We start from the raw sequence: 20105 nt of genomic DNA, 5'->3' as shown, positions 1-20105 counted from the left end.
TTAATATTCAATCTAATCAAACTGGTTTATCTTCACCTTTTTATAATTAAATTTCCTTACAAAATAATATTAATTAATTTTAAAACAGTCTTTGGTAATCGACATACACGTGAAAGTTAATTTAATTCATGTGTACAATTTTTTCCTTTTTTTTTGAAAAATTTTCACGTCCTTTGTAATTCAAGAAAATGCTATTTAAGAAATAAAAGTAACACGTAAATAAAAGGTAATAGAGATAATAGATTATAATAATAGGTACTTACACAAAGAACGGAATAAACGTACCTACAACGCACAAACACAGCCAAAATATCATAGCATTTGAATTTATATTTTTGGTTTTATGGCATTCAAATGCTTTATAAATATAAATTTATAAAAAATAGAAAAAATTCGATCACGAGGCGGGTCCCGCCTCGTGATCGAATTTTTTCTATTCTTTATAAATTTATATCATAGCATTTTTCCAGTATAAATTTATAGCGTCTCAAAAGATACGAAATTTTGTGCTAAAAATAAATCTCAACATGTAACACTTTTTTGTGCAAAGACAATTATTAATAAATGAAGTTTCAAAATAGGAACCCGCGATTAAAAAAAATTGTCTATGCTCCACTGTCGACGATAATAAACATCCCAGGAAGTAGAAATAGGGCGATAATTGGTTTACAATATTATGTATTTCTCACAATCTAAATATTGCCATGTAACAATTTCGTCTATTCTCTAAACCCTGAGAGAACATCTTGTTCCCTCTAAAAAAGCACTAACTAGTAGAAGACTCATACATTGAGTTCTCTAGATCTTTTAACATATGAATCTAGAAAAACTTAGTCTTAACTACTCTGCTATGTTCACGTTATCACAGCCACTTTCCATGGCGTCCATAAGGGACAGAAACTTGGATAATTTCGGTCCAAGCTTGATCAACGTGGTTCATTATAACCTAACTAAAATACTGCAACTTATTCCGGTACGAGTGTAAATGCTTTTAAAGTACTATTATAACTTTTAAGAATCAAGCTACTCATATTGTCATTTTAAAACTCATTCACACAACCAAAGTCTTATAATATCTAAATGCGTATATTTTATCTGTGGTGGTTTTCATAGATTAGGTAGTTATCTGTGCTTGATTAAATTTATAAAATCTTGTTACTAAATTCACATTTGCAACACTATTTCAATATTTACCGATCTGTTTTATAAGGTATAAAATAAATTCGGTGTTTTTACTGAATATAACAAAACTTTACTCTTGGAGCGTTACTAAATGAACTAAGAATAGTTTAACATAAAGGGGCGAATTGGTTCTAATCGTCGTTGGTTTTAGTTGACAAATTCGAGACGAAAATACGAGTGCATTTACGGAACACATTTTAGATTTTCTGTCATTTTCTCTTTTATTAACGTAAGTATAATAATATATTAAATCTATTCAGTCTACTTGGTAGAATTGGAGCTGGCAACTTTGTTTTTGATCCATTTATTGGTGCGTGTCAAAATGTCCGGCTGCTGCGCGGGGTCTTGCCATGCTTCGAGATTCACTTTCTTTATTTCATCGCAAGAGACGATGGGGCTTCTGTAAAGAAAAAATAGTTATTAACATAAATAAATTTACATGATACAAATTGTTTTGAACGTTGAAAATGAAGCGAGAGATTGATATTTATTTTCTTTTCCTTTTCATAACTAACTACCTAACTACTATAAAAATATGTTTTTCCCGTTTATTTTTTCATTGCATCTGAAAAACTCGTGCGAGTGGGGCAGTAGCGTGGGTAAAATTTTTGAAACGTGTTCCCCGAATTTCATTATTTTAAGTTGTCTGATCGATAGAGGGTAGTGACTTTTCATAACAAACTGCTTTTCTTTTTCGCCAGAAATGCGTAGTTTTTGTGAAAATACGATATAAAAATGCAGCCGTAGCGTGTAATACAAACAACATCTCTACATTACATCACTTGAATTAAGATAGAAGTTTAAAGTTTAAAATTTAAAGTATAGCGTATATATTGTCTGTTATTTTATGTAGTTTCACTAAGCACGATGTGCTCACTAGTTTAAGAATTGCACCGCAAATATTTGTTTTGGTAAATTGTTTTTAAGGCTATTTAAGTATCAATTTCAATTTGTGAACCAAATAATAAATAAAAAAAATAAATAAACATCTCACCCCACATGGAACACGTCGCGTGTGACCGCAGCGAGGCGCAGGTTGTCGCACAGCAGGCGCGCGAGCGAGCCGCGCCGCAGCTCGGCCAGCTGCCGCTTGCTGAAGCTGCCCGCCTCGTGCGTGTGCGAGTAGAAGTAACGGTCGCCGGAACGCGTACGCCAGAGCTGCTCGCCTGTGATAAAAGGTCAGTTAATAATGAAACATAGATTTTTGAAGTGAAACTTCTTTATCGGGGGTGGACAAAAATTTTGTGAGACATTTTTTGCGTTACGCCGCGCGCGTGACATTTTTGCGTTACGCCGTACTCGTGACATTTTTACGCGCCAACTTTTTCTTATCCCTACCACGCGTGATTCGACGTATACTTTCTCCAGCGGAGTAGGGATAGCGTATCGTTTTAACGTACGTCCTACCACTTTACTTGACCGTTTTTCTATTGCACTCGTATTTATTTCCAACGCTCTATAGTGACGTGATAATATTATATTAAAGTGATCAGCACAGTCAAAGTGTTTATTTTAATTCTGATTCCAGTGTATTTCAAAAAAAAGTAAGTAATTACATATCTTTTTCTAATACTTAGGTGTAATTATGGTATTTATTTTTCGAAGTTATTTAAAATTAACCTCGTTTTTTGATTGTATTTTTCAATTTTTTCAATTTTATTATAATATGTATAGATACACTAACACGTGGGTGGAATTATGTATAAATTTTTTCTAATACTTGAATGTTATTGTGGTACATATTTATTTTTCTAATTCTAAAATATTTACAGTTATTCTCAGTTTTTGATTGAATTTTTTAAAACACCAACACGTGGGCGTGATCATGTTATTTATTTTTCATCTCTGTCTTAATATGTATATATTATGTAGGTACTATGTGCGTCATTAATTTCTGACTGTTTCGAGATTTGGTGCAAAATAAAACAGTGTGTAAATAAAATTAAAAAATTGAGTAAAAGTATAATTTCATAGATAACACGTTGAGAAGTTCCCTGTATAAATATATATACATATCTTGTATAAATACATACATAATATGCCTATAGATCTTTACTCAATTGTTTTATTTTATTGATTTTTTACAAATTTTATTTACACACTATTTTATTTTGCACCAAATTTCGAAACAGTCAGAAATTAATGACGCACATATTATTATATTATAATATACGTTTTAATATAGAATATTTTTTATTTTACAACCTTTACAACTTGATCATTAGGAATTTATTACCTCTATTGTTCGAACAAAAATAAGTTACCGACTTTAAGAACGTGCCGACAATGTAAGTACACTATTGTTTCTTAGAAAACATTTTAGGAGTATACGATAATAAATCTATGACTCACGTAAACACGTGTTTGCTTGATTGGTGTCAGGTGTTCAATTATAATTTTATGAATTCAAAATTTATAAGAATAAACCTCAAACTCTCTGTCCAATCAAAATCCGCCTAAGTCGAAATCCTTTATAAGCTGAAAACGGCAGTGGCCGGCGTAAATATTCAAATAGGTAGCGAGGAGCGAAGCGACGAGCATCTTAGGTTAACTTTTGAACTACCGCACGAGCCGAGCGAGCGAAGCGAGCGAGTTGCAGCAGCGGCCGGTGTAAATATTTAAGTAGGTAGCGACGAGCGTGTGACTAACGTATTTCTTTAATATTGTATATAGTAAATTATTTTTTGAAAATTAAGGACATAAAGAAGTTTCACTTCTTACGTGTGTACTCTAGTACACGCACACATTTTTTTTTTCGTGTGGTGTTTCTCAATGTTAGCCAGAAGGGCTTCTACATTTTAACGCGGACGCGGGGGTGAACTGAAGGTTCACCCTGGTAGCGACATGCACAAGGGCGTCCCCCCGCCACGGGGATCTCGAACCTCGGCTTTGGCTGTCCCTTGAGTGGAGGAGGCCGGAAGGGCCCTAGTCGGACGGGATGAAACATAGAATCGAGTAATTTTCTTATAACTTACTAGTATCAGAACCACACTTACACATAAATACACACAAACACACGCGCGCACATAAGCGCGCTCGCGTACGCACGCATACACGTAAGTAGTGAAACTTTTTTATGACCTTATTTCTCAAAAAATAATTTACTATAAATGCAACTTTACAGATATACGTCAAAACTCAAATCACGCGTGGTAGGGATAAGAAAAAGATGGCGCGTAACAGAAAAAATGTTACACTAATTTTTTTTCCAACCCCGATAAAGAAGTTTCACATCAATAAAATAATATTTTTCAATCTATGTACCTACGTAAAAGTGGAATTAGTTTTTTAGCGTAAAAAAATAAAAATATAAATTTTTTTTAATATAAATAGTACTTACGTATTAAGCAAGTAGCGGTGGGTCCTATCAAGGAGCCGGCGAGAGGTGTCTCCGCCATCATTCCTACAACTAGATCGATGTCACCAACTTGCTCGTATACTGCTGACAACTTGTCTATGGTCTGGAATTTAAAAAATATAACATAATTATTATAAAACAGTTTGAATGAAGCGATAAATCTCTCGCAGAGTTCGTTTTTTTTTGTAATGTGTATTAAGATTTATGCTAATTTAATCCTATTAATTATTCTTGTTTTATTTGGACAAATAAAAAAATGTTTACAAAATATGTGACTATTTTCCTCTAAAATTATCATTAATATTAATATTTTCGACAAAATGAGGAAGTTTGAGTGTCTATAAATAAGATAAACCGTATAGCGATTTCCGCTTCATATCCTTAATCCTAATTATACAGTTGAATAAATCCGTAACAACGAATCAAATCTTCGTATTGCAAGTTAAAGATATAGATTATGAGGGAGGTACATAATATAATGTACCTACATCTACATATCCTTAATGATTTTCAACATCTAATTATGTAATACATATTTCAGATACATACCTCTTGCGGAATAACATCATTCAGATGTGAGAACGCAGTAGCTACGGGCAAGCCGCAAAGCGATCGGAACTGCGCGTACCCGGGGATCCCGTGGTCTCTGCCGCGCTGCACGTCCACAGCTAACACGTCGAGACCGCCCAGCCATTCGTTACGTAACTGTTGATCAATTATTTATTTATTTTTCCATATTTATAATATATATCATAGATTATAGGTGCATAATTTGGTGGTAAATAATGCAGAGACATCTAGTGAGGCTTTAGACCAATATAGAAATTTGTAAGGACCACACGCAAACGAATTACCACTACCATATCTTTGGATATATAAACCGCACGCAAACGAATTACCACTACCATACTATATAAACTTTTATAACGTCATAGCATTATAGTTTAATAAATACAAATCCAAAATACCGGAAACAATCTTATCGACAAGGTTAAGGCCTGTATGTTGTCTCATTTACCTTGTAAAATATTAACGACTTTTCAAGGTATATTAAACCAAATAAATAAGATCACTCAAATTATTCAATTGCTTTTGTACTCTTAGGAACAAAAGTAATTGATGTTTTTACTTTTAGATAATTACAGATTCGTTAAAAATACCTTTACTAATTTTATAGATAACTTTCATTGTAAAAATCTCTTCATTTGGTTGTGCTTAAGATAATTATTAATTATTAATATTTCATGCGTATTTATTTTGCATCTATATTTACTAATTTCAAATCATTATTCGCAAGCGATTTGGTCCTGCGTGAAACGCAAAACAATGCACGCAATATTTTTATATGTCGATCGACCGACACTTGACATTCGAATGTTTTTAAATAAGTACGTTTATTGTCTATGTGTTTGTACTCTGTACATATATTTGAGTATTTGTCTTTAAATAAACGTATTACAACGTTGTGGTAATGCTTTTCAGTAGGTACATTTCCGTTCGGTGCGATAATACTATTTACAATATTTCAGGTTACGATTATACGCATTACGTTTCCTTTACTCGGCTGTTTTAATACTAACAATATAGTGATGTGGAAAATTTTCAATTGTTCTAGCTAATAATTGTATTTTTCCTATATGTTACATTTACTCTTGCTTGTGTACTTAAGTACCTACCAATAAAACTTTATTGATAGTTAATTCTAATTAATATTAACATTTTTAAACTATACTAAACTCCTTTTAAAATCTTTCCATTGGCATAATATTAAACATAAATAATTCAATACAAGTCGAGTAAAATATAAAGTTAGTACTCACATCATCATCATAGTTGAAGTCCAATCCCTGCGACATCTGACTGATCATTCCACGTAGTAACTTTTCGATCCCACCCTTTTTCGCCACCAGCTCTGGCTTGAAATAGTGTTGAGCTAGCCGTGATGACGTCACATTATCATCGTCCACGAGTTCAATGTCCTGGTCGAAGAGACTGTTGACAAAGTGGAAGGCCGCTGTTGCGAAAGAGTTGGTGATTGTGGGGTCGATGTCGGAGTTGTAGCCGACGTCGTAGCTGTCGTATAGCTCGTCGAATGACTTGCCTGTGGATTAAGTATTGTCTTGTTACTTGTTAGATGTTTGTTCTTTCGTTATTGACGTGACAACGTCTTATAATTCGATAGAGCCGGCTGCATGCACGAAAAAACATGACTCATGCGGCGTTACCTTGCTCTGAGGCGTACCGTGTAAGGCTTAAGGTGATGAATTAATTTTTCTAACATTTACGGCCCTTTTTAAACCTTCGTAATTTTTATATTATTAAAGTTGTCGTGATGAAAATTCTTGACAAGAAAGTTCAATAGTAACACAATACGTCTACCGTTTTAGAAACATGATTCCATGATATTTTCTCGATAGAAAAAAAATACAAAGTTCTCATTGTTATTTTTTTATAATCTCTGGCATCTTCAAAATAACAAACGTAAAGTTACGACTTTTTGGATATTAACTATAAAATATACAACCTATACGTCTACCGATTTAGAATTTTGAAATATGCGATGGTTTTGAAATAAACAAGAAATACTTGAAATTAGCGCGCGACCAGCCAATATAGCGAGAGCCGCCCTGTACCTTCCTACCCCGATCGCGGCACGAGTCATTCCCGCTACGGCCGTCACACGGGGAACTTGTGTCGCTCGCGCAATCGTAACAAAGGGTGACAACACGATAAGACAAAATGAGACAAATGGGGACAATAAAGAAAATAAGAAGAAGAAACATAAAGGTTGGAGGAAAAAGAATGCTTACAATTGGAACAAATTAATGAAGTAAGTTGGTTTTATTTTAAATTTGATGATAATTGTATTATAGACGATGTTTGATATGTACCCCTGTTTTAAGTACATAACGAATGTGTAAGATATTTTCATTTATAGCATAGATAATCTTTTCAGAAATCCGGAATCCAGAAGGAAAATAAACCCACTGATTGTTCACAATGTGAACCCACTCCTTCGTAAGTACCTTTATTCAGTCAAAAATGTATGTTATCAACGTTCTACTGGTTTTATCGCATGATTCCATTTTTAGCAAAAAGCAACAAAGTGCAAAGAAATAAAAAATCATGGTGAACTTAGTGGAAGTATGGCGGACATAATATGGAACAGGAGCTCATTGGAGTAGTATTATATTTAAAAAAAATACGAAATAATTTCAAGAATTACATTTCTTAGAAGGTGGTAGATAAGTATGTTGTATAAAGAATTTGATGTTGATGTTTATTTCATTTATACTTACTACACCTGTGCGGGAAATTGCTTAGTAATAAAACAGGTTTATATTCATATTTACATAGTAATGTGAGTTTTCATTTCGAAAAATTTTGTGTAAGTATATTAAATTGAGTTCCTGGGTGATCTGGAAACACAATTGGGCCCGGAAGATGGCGCTGCAGTCACTCCTCCTAATGACATGAACCGATTTGGATGAATATTTGTGTGCACATTTCATTTTTGTGGGATGATTGGTTGATTCGCTTTCACATTAGCTAATATTATGTATTTTTGTTGTTAGAAAGTAAACTTAATTTAATGTTTATAATACATTATTATTGGTATAAATAAGCCAGTGTTCGTCTCACATTGCTGTACCTGCCTACCTAGTACCTACCCTACCAGGGCCTAACTTTGTTCTGGCTATTTTATTTTGATTATTTGTAATGAATAATTACAATTATAATAGAGTGCAAAAAATAAATACATGCGTCAATATATTTTGTGTTTTTTTTTAAACAATTTTTTTATTTAAAAAAATATCATTCCGACCGCGGCTTTGCCCGCGTGGAATTAGGTTATATCGTGAATCCTGTTTTATCCCACAGAAGTGTTCAGTTCGGATAAAAAGTATCCTATGTGTAAATCCAGGCAATTAAGTAGCTATATTTTATGAAAATTGGTAATGTAGTCTTGACGTGATTAAGTAACAACTAACAAAAAAATATACAAATTAACATCCAAAGTTTCGCATCAGTTTTACTGTATTAGTGATATCTTCCACTCTTGACTTTGACTGAGAAGAATTAGGGTTTATAACTTCTTTCAGAAATAGTACCTTTCATTTCTGGGCATGATGTAATATCTACGTCAGCATCAAATTCTATCTAAATCAATTCAGTAGTCCGCGTTATTGAGTACCATTTCATTTTTTCAGAGTAACATTTTTTTTTGTTATTTTAAAGATTATTTATAACCTGTATTATTTTGTAATAAAGTAAACATTACGAAATAATAATAATTATTAATAATGTCTAAGTAGTTGTTGGAAAGAAGATTATTTGTTTATAAGCAAGGAAATAAAACCAATAAATCAACAATTGAATAAATGTATAACAATATTATAACTGTATGACGACTCCATACATGTTTGTCCCGAGTCGGCCAGCGGCAGCGCGGCGAGTTTGCAAGAATGACTTCGCGCACACCGGCGTTCGCGATAGCGAGCTATTAGACTCCGCCCGCCAAGCAGTGGATTTTTTTTTGTGTATCGTCTTAAAGTGTAAGCGAGAGCGCGGAACGAGCGACAAAGAAGCACAATCGGACGTTGTCACGTTCAACTATTGTCAGTAAACCGACTTTACAGACAACCAATTTTTTTTTAAGTTTTTAAATTTAAAGCAAACTAAAAGCTACTACTACTTTACTACTTTCGTAATAACATTTTTACGTTGAATAATACTATAAATTTTAAATTGGGCTGATCAATACAGCTTAAACAAAAAATTAATTCCACAGGTATTTGGAAGAACGAAAAGAAAATATATTTTTATGAATGGATGCAAAATAATGAATAATTTCGTGTAGGCGGGTATCACTCCGACTACAAATTACAACGTCATCAAAAAAAGAAATCAAATATCATACGCTGAATTCAAAACCATAACCCGTTCTCGTAATTTATTCATCGTATATTTTAAGAAGTGAAAGTCACTAAAAGACGTTTGCAAAGATAATATTAACCCACATACACTTATAACAGGCAACAGCAAACTAAAAATAAAGATGTTGCATATAAAAAATTCGGAAGAATTAGGTCACGAATCCCGTGCAAATATATACTATAACTGCATCGTTGCGCAAGCTAGCTCATTCAACATTGCACCTTGATTTTATTTGCGTCACATGACAAAATTAAACATGTATTCAAATCAATGATTAAAGAATGTCATATTAAATTGCAAATAGGTAGGTAGGTACCATAAAGTGTCACACAAAAATAGCTATCATATTTCCTCTGCAGGCAATTAGGTCATTTGCTTATTGACCCCAAATACATAGAAATGTACTACATTGTATGATCGATGATTTAAATGGTAGTAAACATCATTCAACTACTACACGTGATTCACATAAGTATATATAGACAATTGATATGTTTGTATGGCACGTGTCTGTAATATAGTATATGATCACGTTGTAAACGCCTGATGCTTATCTGTTTAAAGTTAATTCATATTTTATTCATATATCACTTAAGTACCTGCGTATATAACAATTAGATAAGTACTCGGTAGTTATAAACATTGTTTATATCGTTTAAGATAATTGAATATTAAACTCCAATATCACATCTATACAATATAAATAAATATTTGTTTCATACGTTGTACATTCGTTACCTATATTGTTTTATAGTAAAAGCTACCTGAATATATTATTAGCTTTAAAATGTGCAGATATTCCTATAACAGAATCCTTATAAAATATTTTACAATACTGAGTACTGAACAATTAACTCACCAGTGAGAGCAGGTAGCCAGTATTTATACGTAATATGCTGCATTTCAGCAACCACAATTCTTCTAGCCTCATGGAACAGTTTGTCCGAATTCCAGCCTGGATTCAGAACGGCTAGACTCCTAGCGATTCTGTTGTGCTCTCGGACGAATAAAGCGTGGATAGCAGTTAACCAGGGATGCATATTTGCCCGGACGTCACCTGATAAATTATTTTTATGTATTTATAGATTTAAGAATAAGGATGCATTATGCAAAAATGTCAATGAACTGTACAATTCACACGTAGCGTTAGCTACTATTTGTGCTATTATTAAGTATTCTGTGACGTTGTATTAATATTTGAACTAAAAATGTCTACATTTACCGAAAATATTTGAATTAGGAATTATTTTGTTTTTCTTTTTAATATTTTTCAAAAATTCTTACCAGCATTAAAGCAAGCAGCGTCATTGCTATTGACAAGGCACTTTTCAAGTGGGTTGGAGACCAAAGGCAACAGTTCTTCATCATCAACATTGGAAGTTTTCAACAAGCCTCCAGTCTTCTCCCTTAGAGCGGCTGCGTCACGACTGTTTGTGCCGTAAATGTGGGAACCATCAAGGAAATGGGTGGCTTGGTTCATCTGGAAGAATTTGATAAGGTTAGAAATAAATTTAGATAACGTTAGGTTTTGCATGAATGATGTAGGTACTTCGACTTAAATAAAAATCTTCAAGTAACTAATAATTCGTTTCTTTAACAGATTTTTGAATAAAATAAGATTAAGATTAAAGAACTCAGAATATTGGAAATCATGCGGTGAAAACAAATAAGCCATATTGATAATATGTAGGTACGCTAATAATTTAGGCCTCTCATGTATTATCACGTAGACATGTGATCTTTTCAATAACTCGGAAAAAACAAAAGTTTCCGTTAATGACCTATGTTTACAAGGTGTCACGTAGCTCTGATAATATTCTCAATAATTTATTTTTCCTGACATCACTTTTCCAGTTAAAGATAGAAGGTAGTAGATATATTTAACAACATAATATTATGTGATTAAATCTGATTTTATCAAATACTAATTAGAATCAAATTATAATTCATAAACGAAAATTATTTAGTTGATTAATTTTGGAACAAATATTATAGGATTGAAGATTATAAATATTCAGTTCATAATACACATTCAAATACGCTTATGCTTTAGTTCTGCAATATACTTATACTTTGGTGTTTGTTATCTCACGGAAACCAGTTTTTGCAGCCTGCATTTGCTAAAAAAAATATCTATTCTGAGAAGACAGCGGCTGAAGGCAAAAGGTTGTCAGTCTCTAAATTTAAACGTAAACATTTTTTGTTAAAGTACAACACAATCAGACATTTAATCCATATTTATTGAGCGACACATGTAAACAGGGCAATGATTATTCATTTATCAATATAAATATGTAAGTATGTGTGGATAACAACAGCTCGGTAAACAAGAAAATTGTTTCTATTGATTATGATTGTTTTATTTTGATCGTAGTTCGTCCTAGATTAATCGATATCAAACGGTAACCTTCTAAACACGTGCTGTGTTCATGCTATGTGCATGCTACAGCGATTACCTTACTATTACGATTGTAGAATGCAGTAACGAGCGGAAAGAGGGGAATCTATTTATAGAATAAACCGGTACATCTAGAATGCAGTTTAGAAATGTTCAGATGATACACCTTTTATTTAAACGTTCATTATTATAATCGACAAACTGCATAAAAAACATAATTCTGATGACAACGGTTGTATAATAATCTGCAATGCCTATATAGGTAGGTATATAACAAGAGATTAAGCAAACATAATATTAATAAATGATAAGCATTATTCATTGTAGGTAATAAATCTAGCAATCCATTAGTAATTAATGATGATTCATCTTTGGACTAATAAATTGGTAACTCACAGTACAATTATTAATGTGTTATGCTTCTTGGTATTTATCATTGTTGTTACCAATGAAATAAATATATTATGAACTTTGGAAGTAAGTTCACCGTATTTAAAATAACTTTTTATCATATTGTATACACCCCGTTATGAAATCGTTCCTGATAAAAAGTTGTTATGACCATTTACCAAATCATAAATGAGAGTAAACAAGAGGTTTTATTTAAAACTAGCGGTCCGCCCCGGCTTCGCCCCTGGTACATGTTTACGTTTTCTCTACATAAGAACCATCCTCGTGGCTCGTACTTCAAGGAATATAATAAAAAAAGAATTATCTAAATCGGTTCGAAGCCGTTCTCGAGTTATGCGCTTACCACTTAGATCATTTTACAAGGCTTACCAACACATTTTGCGATTCATTTTTATATATAAGAAGATATGTCTAATACCTACTTGTTATTTAATGGGTACTTAGATAATGTTTTCAAAACAAAAGGTAAAAGCGCACATAGGCCATATGGCCTTATTATTGTTGTTCATAACAACTTTTAGCTGCGTAAGTGGTATTGTTTTAGTCCATAGAAAATAGTCTATTATTTATTTTGTCTCTAGTTTACATATTTTCATATTGCTATGTGTGCAATGTGCATATTAACCACGCGATATTGGTTCCTACAACTACCTACCCAGTTATTCTATTTTAGTACTAGGTACCAAGATAAACATTTTACTCCGTCAGGCAAATGTTTCATCTATTTCTATTCTCTCCCTTCACAATTACCGGGTAAATGCGGGTTGCAATTTAAGTAGTCATGTAGATATATAGGTATTTGCATTTGTTATGATATTCCTTGCCTTTCCATATTTTTAATTTGTATATGTATTATCAATCAGTTATTGCGTCGTTGTTAAAAATATATCGACATAAGGAAGGATAAGGAAAAGTAATAATTATTAATGATCTTCATTAAGAATAAACAATGCGCAATAAATTGTAATTATCATTTGTAATTTATTAGACAAATAGGTTCAAAGTGTATATATAAATAAGATGATTGTTTTTAAGATAAGAAAAGTAGAGAATTTCAAGGAAAGAGAATTCTTTTTTTAATATTCAAACTTCCATTTTAAAACTGATTGTCTTGCAGGTATGTTAATATGCCGTTATTTGATCATGGGCAAACAAATAAGTGTCAAGTACATAATTGTTAGCATGTGTGCATTGTTTATTTGCACTACAGACCTAAGTTTTACATAATATCGCATTACAAGGTTATTTATGTATAGTAAACACAATGACGCCAAATGAGCCATAAATGTACAGACAAACATCGTTTATCAGGACCCCAATAAAAAATAATTACTTACACTGCTATTACTAGTTATTATAAGCATAAACGGTTTTATCTATCACTACTTCGTTATAAATAAATATAGATATATTATGATAGACATGTGAAACAATAGTAGCGTTTAGCTATCTACTACATAATATTATGTATTCTGTGACAATAGTGTTTTTATTAAAGAAAATTTAGGGAGTTTTGTACATTTACCTAAAATGATATTATTTTACAGGATAAGATGTAATTTATAAATATAATTATTGTATGTCGATAGATAGGTATTTAGTTGATTTCTTATAGACTAATTACAGAGAACCAAAATAGTTTCAAGGTTTATTTTTATTCCAAACATGGAAATGCTCACTTCCGGTTATCGTCCATTTTTTATTAAATAAACCAACTACCGAATGTTTCTTGGTTTTATTAATAACCTGCTGCATTTAATAATTAAGATACTAAAATACAGCAGGTATATTTATATCCTCGTGCAGGTAAAATTATTTGAACGAACCGACGCGGACGCTTCACTAATTTTCTGCTAAATATGCGAACTGCGAAACTATTCACTACTACTTGTTGATACAAATTACACTATGTACAAACCGGCGTACTAAGTAAATCTACCACATACTACTAACAAATACTTTTCACTACCACTAACTACTATATTTACCTGTTCAGCAGCTCCGAAAGTGCAGTCCCCTCTATACGTAGTGACCGATCTCGTGTACTCCATACAAGTGACATACTTGTTCTTGAAGAACGGATCCTCATCTGGTACGGAGATCGGCATGCAACTGGGATGTAAGTACCGTGGGGTCAGACCCAGCCCCGTGGTGTCGCAGCAACGGATTGTTTGGTCGGTGTGAACTAGGAAAAAAAGGTTGTTTTTTTTTTATTTTTTGAAATATATTTTTTGTATTTGTGAAGTTTAGAAATTGTAGGTGAAAAAGTGATTTTTATGTAGGGCATTATTTTGCGCAGTTTAGAACGTTTGGAATGCAGTTTGGAAGCTTGCTTTTTTAATATGTACGATCTGAGTATAAATAAAGTAGATCGCAAGTTTTCTTTATACATTTGATGTTTCTAGGTGAATGAATACAATTCCTTATCTTTTATTCAAATTATCAAATAAAACCAAGATAAAACCAATTATTGTAAACAAAAAGAATGTCTTAAATGTCAATTGCCTCGTTACGTAACTGTGTTTATTCAAGTGGCTATGTTTAATTATCAATTTAGCATCGTATGATGAACTTGTTAAATATAGCATCATCCTTCGTTAAGGATATTACCTATACTTTTTCTGACTAAAATGAGGAGTAATAAAATAAAATTGTCTGATTTTTCAAAGAATAAGTTTAAATGCCATTAGCCATAGGTAATTTAATTAAAAACAAGATGATATGCCTTATGACGTAGTAATTTTATAATTATGTACTATTATAAAAATTATTTTTAACCGACTTCAAAAAAAGGCGGAGTTTATTTATTCGGCCGGTATATTTTTTTCTTTTTGGTAGATATGAAGTTCAAAATGCTGCAAACAAATTATTCATATACTTACTTGTTTTCCTCACAGGCGTATGAACCAGGTCATGATAAACAAATTGACTCCACACCGCCAAAGCAATGGTCTTCTTTTCATTCGGTACATCCAAGTTACTGGCTAATTTGTTGCTCACGAGACGAGCTGAAGGCAGCTCCTTGTGGCTTAAGGCACGACGTGGCTGAAAACACAATACAATGAGCCAAAATTGTTTATAAAACTTGAACAATACGGATACGATATAAAATGAATCCATTTTTTTATCAAAAAGAACAATTCATTCAGCTTGATAATTATGACAAAGTTGAAAATATATTTTTAAGGAAGGGTAATTGAAAGATTAAATTATCATCCTAACCTCTTCAATACCATCAGCATATCTAGGATGGAGGAGGCGTTTGTATCCCGTAAGCGCTTGCCCCCAGGAAGATCGCACTGGGTTGTTACAGGAGCCATCGAAAGTGCGGTAACGGGACGACATCTTGTTCGTGCGACAGGTGAACCTCTCTAACTGCGCGCATTCTCCTCCAAATTCACTTTCCCGCAAATTCAGGGTGCTTATGAAGCTCGCGCACTCATCATGCGCCAAACCGTATCTAAATGGAACATTTTTTCTTTATACTGAGATTTTCTATTTACTTTTATGAGATGGATATTTGAAATGGCTTTTAAATGTTTTTGAATTTCTATAATTCAGCGCATGCAACGCATAAATTTTCAGTACCAACAATTTTTGTGGAAAAAGAATAGAGGAACCTTTAAATTAGTGCCTGCGTGGTCATGAAAAATCAACACAAAAAATTCCGATTCGGACTCGTCGAGGTCAGGACTATTATCGGAACACCCACTTTGCAAAAACACTGATAACAAATCTTTATCATAATACATAAGTTTAAAGACCCCACCTCACACATAATTTAATGCTTGAAAAAAAAATTTCATAAAAATGTTACGTAGTTACAAAAAGCTTAAAAATTTGCATACAAATTGTTTACATATTTCATATTTGTAACACTAACCTTGTACAACGAGTCCACACTAGATTTTGAGATGCTTTCGAAATGGTCATGGATGACTTTTCATATCTCATTGCGTCACTAGACGGGAAACCAGCGATGGCCAATCCTTGAGCAGCAGATCCTGGCTGAGGCTTGATTCCTGACGCCTCTAGGTTGTCCTCCAAGCGCTCAAGCATCGCTATAGACATTTTACTGAAGTTTATCGACTTGTTGGTATGCACTGCTGTGACAGGCGGCAATCTCTTCAAATTGTCGGCGCTTGGAAACGGGAAATCATACATCGGAGGTGGATGAATGAATTCTGTAATAATCAGTTTAATTAGTATCGAATGATTAAATAAATAAATCTACGTATACATGTAATTTGTTATAAGTTACCTGTGGTTACAATCAGGTTCAACGGGTAGGGTGCGACATGACTCCCAAAAGTCACTCCTGCCCACAACACAACACCTAGTAGCACCATCTTCATCATTTCCTCTAGAATACTGCAAACGGATTATCGGCTTAATAACTTTGAATACATACAAAAGGAATACACGGACTGAATATAAATTACATGAACGAACATTCGACAATCTTTAAACAGAATCATTAAAATCCATTCGTCTGACTTGAATAATAAAGTAAAACTGAGCAATACTCTGTGGGCACATGATTTATATTAAGAACCATATTTCAAGAGGGTATCTCATGAGACCTCTGTTATTTTGACCCTAAAGCGTCAATAGTATCGTCACGCATCTTTGTGCTATCTGAATTTGCAGACGAGCCCCCGGATCTTCTCTTGAAAACAACATGACTAAGTGTCTAGTAAGAAAGTACAATAACAAGGCAATTAATTAAATTATTGATCAATATGTAGCTTCTTACCGTACATTTACAAGAAAGTCATTAAATTATAAAGATGTAGGTATAATTCGTGGATGTGAATTCTTCGTTATTAATAATGTTATCATTGAGCTGTCTACTTGTTATTTAAGCGGCGAAGAAAAGAGTTTTCCACTCAGGAATTTTATAGACATTGATAAAGAACGAGGAACGTTTAAGTTTATATTTGCTGATTTTGAACTCGTTAAAACTGGTAGGTGTACTAACACAATCATAATATTTTCATAACATTTAAGAATATATTTGTTCTTTACTTGATTTGAGTAATCAAATATTTATCTCTTGATCATAAATAATTTTATATCTTGAAGTATTTTAACTGACTTCTTGGCAAACACAATGGTCCTCAATGATATCCTACGACCACCTAAACCTACTTTTTATGTTAAAGTATTTTTTCGGACCTAATAATGAAAAAAATATTAAATTGCTTCCAGATTCTTCAATTGTTATTAAACATCGTGATATTTAGGTAAGATACGGTATTGTTCACGTGAGCTGTCTGTGTTATGTTTTCATTTTCTTGTGTTTATCAGACATTCTAGAAACAGCTGAGTTTCTTATAATTAGCGGTTGAACCTACTTTGATAAATATTTCACGCTTTTCATTGTTTTGGTACCTACCAAACTCCCTAGTTACCTACTTAGGTATTATACAAAATTACAAAATAATATCAAGAGTTGCTCTTAGGCTATCACAGCTTTATATTAAGAAAGTTTTGCAGAATAAGCAGAAAATAAGGCAAGTAGTTAGGTATGTAGGTATGTTACTACCTATTTCTACTATGTTACTACCTATTTCCTTATGATTTATTTATTGATTGATTATTTATTTTTATTTTTTATTTATTTCATAAAAACAAGTAATTAATAATTAACAGATTAATTAGTAGGTATACGTAAGGGATAAAATTGAACGTGATGAAGATCATTCCAGAAATGTCGGCCGATGCGTCCCGAAAAACTAGGGTAACTCTCACTTAAGGTATGTTTCAATTTAAAATTTCCATATTATTATGTCCATATTGATAATAATGTTATTCAAATTCAACATTGCAATAATTATTTTCTTGATAGGTATCTACTTGATCGTCATTGTTCGAAATGAAATAAAGAAAGCACAGAAAGTAAACCGAGGCGCCATTTCTTCAATTATCCTTTCACCAAGAATAAACATTGCTAATATGCAAATATATTGTGTAAATAAACTAGATTTAATCAATTTACTAGCTCATATTTAGGTCAAGTACTTCGCTATTTATTATCAAATAGAGGATATGCCATAAAGGACAGTCATTCAATTTCAATTATGCGCGTATGGCAATACGATTTATTAAAAGGGAAAACGATGGACGCAGGACGGCTCAATTATAAATTTTAATTACAGGCTTTAAGGTTGAAAATTATTTTTCCACTTTAAATGCCACAATACTTGCCCTTGTAAACTTTTGTCATTATTACAAAAAAAAACTGTCAATAAGTTTTTCTCTACATTGCAATTTGCAGACATATCATACTAAATTGGAGGTATTGTTGTTTATAGTTTTTACTTTATTATTTACCTATATTTTTGAATTCCAAAATAGGGTAAGTAGACCTATATTTTGTATTTAATCTATAAAAAGTTTATTATCTGCCTCATATATTTTTTAATAATTATACCTAATATCTACTATGTAAAGGGTTGTAGGTATAAGGTTTTCCGTCACCGAAGCGAAGCGAAACGAAATGTAGTTCATTGATAAATATTGTGGTAAGTTCTTATGCATTTTTATATGTTTATTTACCTATATAGTTGCAGCTACATGGAATGCGCAACGAATCCACAGTTTTGCAACAATTGTTTCGTATCGGTATGTACCACATATCTTATATATAAAAATGAATCGCAAAATGTGTTGGTAAGCGCATAACTCGGGAACGGCTGAACCGATTTCGATAATTCTTTTTTTATTATATTCCTTGAAGTACGAGGATGGTTTTTATGTAGAGAAAACGTAAATATGTACCACGGGCGAAGCCGGGGCGGACCGCTAGTTTATAATAAAGATACTTTCTATTCAGGGTTGGGGATGAATTCTGTCTTAAAGAGTTTGTAATCTATTACATAATATATAACCTATAGGCTTACCTATAGGTTAATTGGTTATTGATTTGATAGGTCCGTAGGTAGGGATTTTATTATATCTAGTGCCAAAAAAATGCAAATCTGTTTTTCAGTTTTTGAAAATGAGATCGAGAAATTGTTTTGAGACTTACGTGGAATGCTCTCCACATCCGTCGCATTCCGATTTCCTTCGAGAACATTTCTCTGGAGTCTTATCCTTCTTAACATCAGCGTTCAACATCGACTTTCCTTCGATGATCCGTTTAAACAACATAATAGCAATAGCAGGATTTGTTGTTTACGACAGTTATCACGTTTGTGGCGAATGTTTGACTTGTGTAGGACTACCGCGGCTGAAACTTGCTCGAAGGAACGATGTTCCATTAGATTGGCAGAGATGCCAATTTCACCTCTACTGCCAAACTTGCACTGAAACTTTGCCGTGTTCACCGTGCCGTGCGATCGAATGCTCTCGACCCCTCCGTCCCACACCCTCCGCGTTTGAATGCAGGCCACAGAGTAACTCAATACTCAGTACCTACACCACAATAACAATAAACATGCAAAGGCGCAAAACGATTTATTTTTATTACTTTTTACACATTAATCTTAAATAGTCGATAGAATAACTTCGTTGAAAATATAAAGTAACAAATTTGAAGAATTGTTTCAAAGTTTCACGTTATATGAAATCACTTAGTATCTGCATATTTTTGCTCTGTGTCCATGTTGTGACAGGGATCGGTTATTAGTGAGCTCATTCCAATGTATCGTATAACAGCTGTTCGCCATAACAAATGCATTAAAACTGAGGCTTTGCTCTATTTTTTTTTTCTTTTACGATATATCATGATATTACAGTTGATCTCTTATTGTTAGAAAGTTCTTTTAATTTTTCATGTTAAGTTATGTATGTAAGTAATTTTAATTTATTATT

General features: G+C 32.8%; 1 protein-coding gene and 2 long non-coding RNA genes across 4 annotated transcripts in view; 2 read left to right on the top strand and 1 right to left on the bottom strand.

Annotated features, from left to right (window-relative positions):
• Positions 1–20105, top strand: part of LOC149488470 (uncharacterized) — a 129270-nt gene that overhangs the window by 425 nt on the left and 108740 nt on the right. The gene's annotated exons all lie outside the window — the stretch shown is intronic.
• LOC149488476 (salivary peroxidase/catechol oxidase-like) lies at positions 457–19633 on the bottom strand. 2 transcript variants are annotated; one of them, XM_089695650.1, is made up of 13 exons: positions 19321–19633; positions 16549–16658; positions 16171–16471; positions 15510–15747; positions 15170–15332; positions 14276–14472; positions 10763–10958; positions 10338–10535; positions 6361–6641; positions 5090–5245; positions 4523–4643; positions 2177–2348; positions 457–1582 (listed from the first exon to the last, which is right to left on the bottom strand). In XM_089695650.1, exons 1-13 carry the CDS (start codon positions 19440–19442, stop codon positions 1444–1446), a joined length of 2394 nt encoding a protein of 797 aa, XP_089551776.1. In that variant the 5' UTR covers positions 19443–19633; the 3' UTR covers positions 457–1443. The 2 variants fall into 2 exon arrangements, with proteins under 2 accessions (XP_089551776.1, XP_089551777.1); XM_089695651.1 differs by lacking the exon at positions 19321–19633 and adding an exon at positions 16740–16802.
• LOC149488477 (uncharacterized) lies at positions 7210–8300 on the top strand. Its single transcript, XR_016315661.1, has 3 exons — positions 7210–7370; positions 7497–7558; positions 7633–8300. It is a non-coding gene; the product is annotated as an uncharacterized LOC149488477 (long non-coding RNA).

The sequence above is a fragment of the Colias philodice genome, chromosome 5 (genome assembly GCF_061535455.1).
Source record: "Colias philodice isolate Cphi_HAF_F1 chromosome 5, ilColPhil1 Martin Lab GWU primary, whole genome shotgun sequence".
NCBI lineage: Eukaryota > Metazoa > Arthropoda > Insecta > Lepidoptera > Pieridae > Colias > Colias philodice.
This window is presented reverse-complemented; position numbering and strand designations above follow the sequence as displayed.

Bases quoted from the DNA above. Each gene is read 5' to 3' on its own strand.
- LOC149488476 (XM_089695650.1), bottom strand. From the start codon at position 19,442: ATGTTGTTTAAACGGATCATCGAAGGAAAGTCGATGTTGAACGCTGAT. The intron at 14,473-15,169 runs GTAAGTATATGA...TTTTTTTCCTAG, and splicing joins TACGCCTGTGAGGAAAACAA to TTCACACCGACCAAACAATC. The intron at 1,583-2,176 runs GTGAGATGTTTA...TTTTCTTTACAG, and splicing joins CGCGACGTGTTCCATGTGGG to AAGCCCCATCGTCTCTTGCG.